General features: G+C 41.3%; 1 protein-coding gene across 1 annotated transcript; it reads left to right on the forward strand.

Annotated features, from left to right (window-relative positions):
* The first annotated feature begins 824 nt into the window (after positions 1–824).
* Positions 825–1390, forward strand: LOC145797900 (uncharacterized). The gene is made up of 2 exons (XM_082885338.1): positions 825–942; positions 1077–1390. The coding sequence occupies exons 1-2, from the start codon at positions 825–827 to the stop codon at positions 1388–1390; spliced, it is 432 nt and encodes a 143-aa protein (XP_082741464.1).
* The last annotated feature ends 1938 nt before the right edge of the window (positions 1391–3328 follow it).

Below are 3328 nucleotides of genomic sequence, written 5' to 3' on the forward strand. Positions count from 1 at the left end.
ATATCTGCTTAGAACAACAATAAAGGCCCAAGTCTTCGCGAATTTTGTCGCCAAATTCACCCCCACCTAGAGCATCGAACATCAAAACTCCAACTCGGCACAAGTGCCACACACCACCAAACTAGGAAAACAATGTGCTTCAGAAGCATGGAAACTCTTCATTGGTGACATATGGCAGTTTTGCATTGATGGATCATCAAATAACCGAGGCTCGGAGGCAGGGATGGTACTCATATCTCCGGAAGGATTCATCTGGGAGCAAGCCTTTAGGCTTGGATGGAATGCCTCTAACAACGAGGCAGAATATGAATCACTATTGGCTGGATTGCGTAGCGCCAAACACTTCAGTGCATATCAGCTCCTTATTTTCAGTGATTCTCAGTTGGTCGTTAATAAACTCACTGGGGCCTACGAAGCAAGAGATGAAAGAATGGCCATGTATGCAGACAAAGCTAGGGAATTGCTTAAAAAATTCCAGTCCATACAAGTGGAACGAATCAACCGAGACAGAAACAGTCATGCTGATGCTCTAGCCTACCTTGGTTCATTAGTAAATTCTAAAGATGCCAGAAAAATTTGGGTCGAGTTTGTGCCAGAACCAAGCATTACATCTTCAGAGCCAATCCTCTGCACTAACCTAGAGCCAAGCTGGATGGATCCAATACTTGTTTTTCTAAAAATTGGCACTCTCCCCAAAGACAAGAAAGAAGCCAACAGAGTTCGGTACATATCAGCTCGGTTTTGGATCTCACCATCTAGAAAGTTATACTGACGCTCCTACCTCGGCCCATATCTACTATGTGTGCATCCAAGTCTAGTCGAAAATGTCCTCTATAAAATTCATGACTGGATTTGTGGAAGCCACGTTGGAGGAAGGTCACTGGCACACCGTGCCCTCACTCATGGGTACTGGTGGCCATAGATGTAGCATGACACACAACAGTATGTTCAGAAGTATGACAAATGTCCGAGGTTTAATCCATAGATTCATCAACGTGCCAAAACTCTTACTCCACTTACTAGCCCATGGATTTTTTCCTAGTGGGGTTTGGATACTGTTGGACCATTGGCATGAGGCACTGGAAATAGACGATTCTTCATCGCTGCAACCAACTATTTCACCAAGTGGGTAAAAGTTGAAGCCTTGGCTGTTGTAGTCCGTTTTGGCATTCCATGGGTACCGATTATGGACAATGGAACACAATTTGATGGGAAGATTTTCAAAAAGTTCTATGCCGATCTCAGAATCGAGTATCGTAACTCCTCTCCGGGCTACCCACAGAGTAATGGGCAAGCCGAAGCATCAAATAAAACCATCATCAATGGAGTGAAGAAGAGGCTTGAAAGTGCAAAAGGGAAGTGGGTTGAAGAGTTATCCCATGTGTTATGAGCCTACCGAACCACAGCATGATACTATTGCAGATGCAAATAATGCAGATAATGAGGAAGCTATTGCACAAGCATTAGACATGGCAGAAGGCCGAAGAGAAGCAGCACTGATCAGACTTGTAGCCCATCAACAACAGCTCATCAAGAACTTTAACCAAAAAGTATTTCCCAAGCAATTCACACCTGGCGAATTAGTCTTGAGAAAAGTCATGGACCATAAAAGACTACCTGGTGAAGGCAAGCTAGGACCTAACTAGGAAGGCCCCTACAAGGTCACAATCGTTACTGGAAATGGAGAATACTACCTTGAAGACCTCAAGGGCAGAGCCATACCATGGGCCTGGAATCTAGCAAACCTCAAGAAGTATTATCAATAAAATTGTTCCCCAACTCATCTGTCAAACCATAGTGGCATTTATTGATTGTTTAATAGGAGTGTATCCCCACTTTTATTGAAATCTTTGCTACAACACTTGTACAGCTTCATGAGCAGCATAAACTATTAATTAGCCCAGTCTTTGTAATTCAAGCCCCAGGGGCATGTTTCAAATTCACAATATTCAGCTTTGGTGTTTACCAAACAGAAATCAACATTGGTTTTTACCAAACCGAATTAGCTTTAATGTTTATCAAACAAAATTAGCTTTGGTATTTACCAAACGGAATTAGCTTCGATGTTTATCAAATAGAATTACCTTTGGTGTTTACCGAACGAAATTAGCTTTGATGTTTATCAAACGGAATTAGCTTTGGTGTCCACCAAACGGAATTAGCTTTGATGTTTATCAAATGGATTTAGCTTTAGTTCTAAACAAACGGACTAAGTTTCGGAACGACCGAACAGAATTTGGTTTTGGTTTGCATTCAAACATGCCAAGCGGAATTACTTGGTGGAGTTATGTTTGGCAACCAAAATGGAACTTAGCCAAGTGGGATTGGTTGGTAGAAACTGCACTAACAAACTTTTTTAATTAATCATTTCCTTTGTGAAAATCATAGAATTTTCAAAGTCACAAATGATTCTTTCTTAAGTACAAACACATCAACACTTCGATACTACTCCATACAAAGCACAAGTTGGAATTGACTTGGGTAATTCTTTCAGGATCAAACTCCTAGCATCAATCCTACTCAGCTCTAGGTGGGGGCAAACAATTATTTTTTTTCAAACCAACCTGGACCTGAGTGACACTTCACTTCTTTCTATCTTTTCGTCTCATTCAAAGTTAAAACAGACTTACACAGTTCTGCTACAAAGCAAAGAGCTTCAATGCCAACCTTACTTAGCTCCAAGTGGGGGCAAACAATTGTTTTTCAGAACCAACTTGGACCTAAGTAAGACCCTTTCGTTTCATTACAAAACCAAGCACAATCATACAACATATTCATTAACCAGACCAAGTAGTTATTCAACCCGGAGGTGCCAACGGTGCTCGGCCAGGGGCAAACAGTACAGACAACATTCAGACATAGAAACAAGAAAGCATCAGATTTCAAAATCAAAAGGAAAATTCTATCATCCAACAAAGGCACAGCTGGCTTCACAAACAACAACAAAAAAAGAAGAAAATTGTCTTGGCAAACATAAGGGGGCAACTCGTCAAGAAGACTGAGCTCCAGTACATCAGAAAGCAAAAAGAAGAAAAATCAAAATGTGAAAAACTTCAAATTGTTTCAAAGATTATTTCAACCTTCATCAGCAGGAGGAATTTCAGGAGCAGCATCCACAACCTTGTCTAGATCGTCTTGGGGAGGACAAGTAGAGGCAGTTCCAACTTCCTAAAAAGCAGGAACCTCCTTAACCACATCTTCCACAGCTTCAGTTTCTAGGTCCTCGCCCCTTTAACATCCACTATTTCATTGGCAGTGTTGCTCTCCAAAGTTTGGTTTACAAAATCAGTCCCTGAAGAAATCTTTGCTAAAGGAGTAGCGGGAGTAA

Source organism: Camellia sinensis, chromosome 8, assembly GCF_055761805.1.
Source record: "Camellia sinensis isolate YWXY chromosome 8, ASM5576180v1, whole genome shotgun sequence".
Taxonomy (NCBI): Eukaryota; Viridiplantae; Streptophyta; class Magnoliopsida; order Ericales; family Theaceae; genus Camellia; species Camellia sinensis.

Coding starts and splice junctions, on each gene's coding strand:
- LOC145797900 (XM_082885338.1), top strand. CDS start 825: ATGTCCTCTATAAAATTCATGACTGGATTTGTGGAAGCCACGTTGGAG. Junction 943..1,076: donor ATGTAGCATGACACACAACA/GTATGTTCAGAA, acceptor CATTGGCATGAG/GCACTGGAAATAGACGATTC.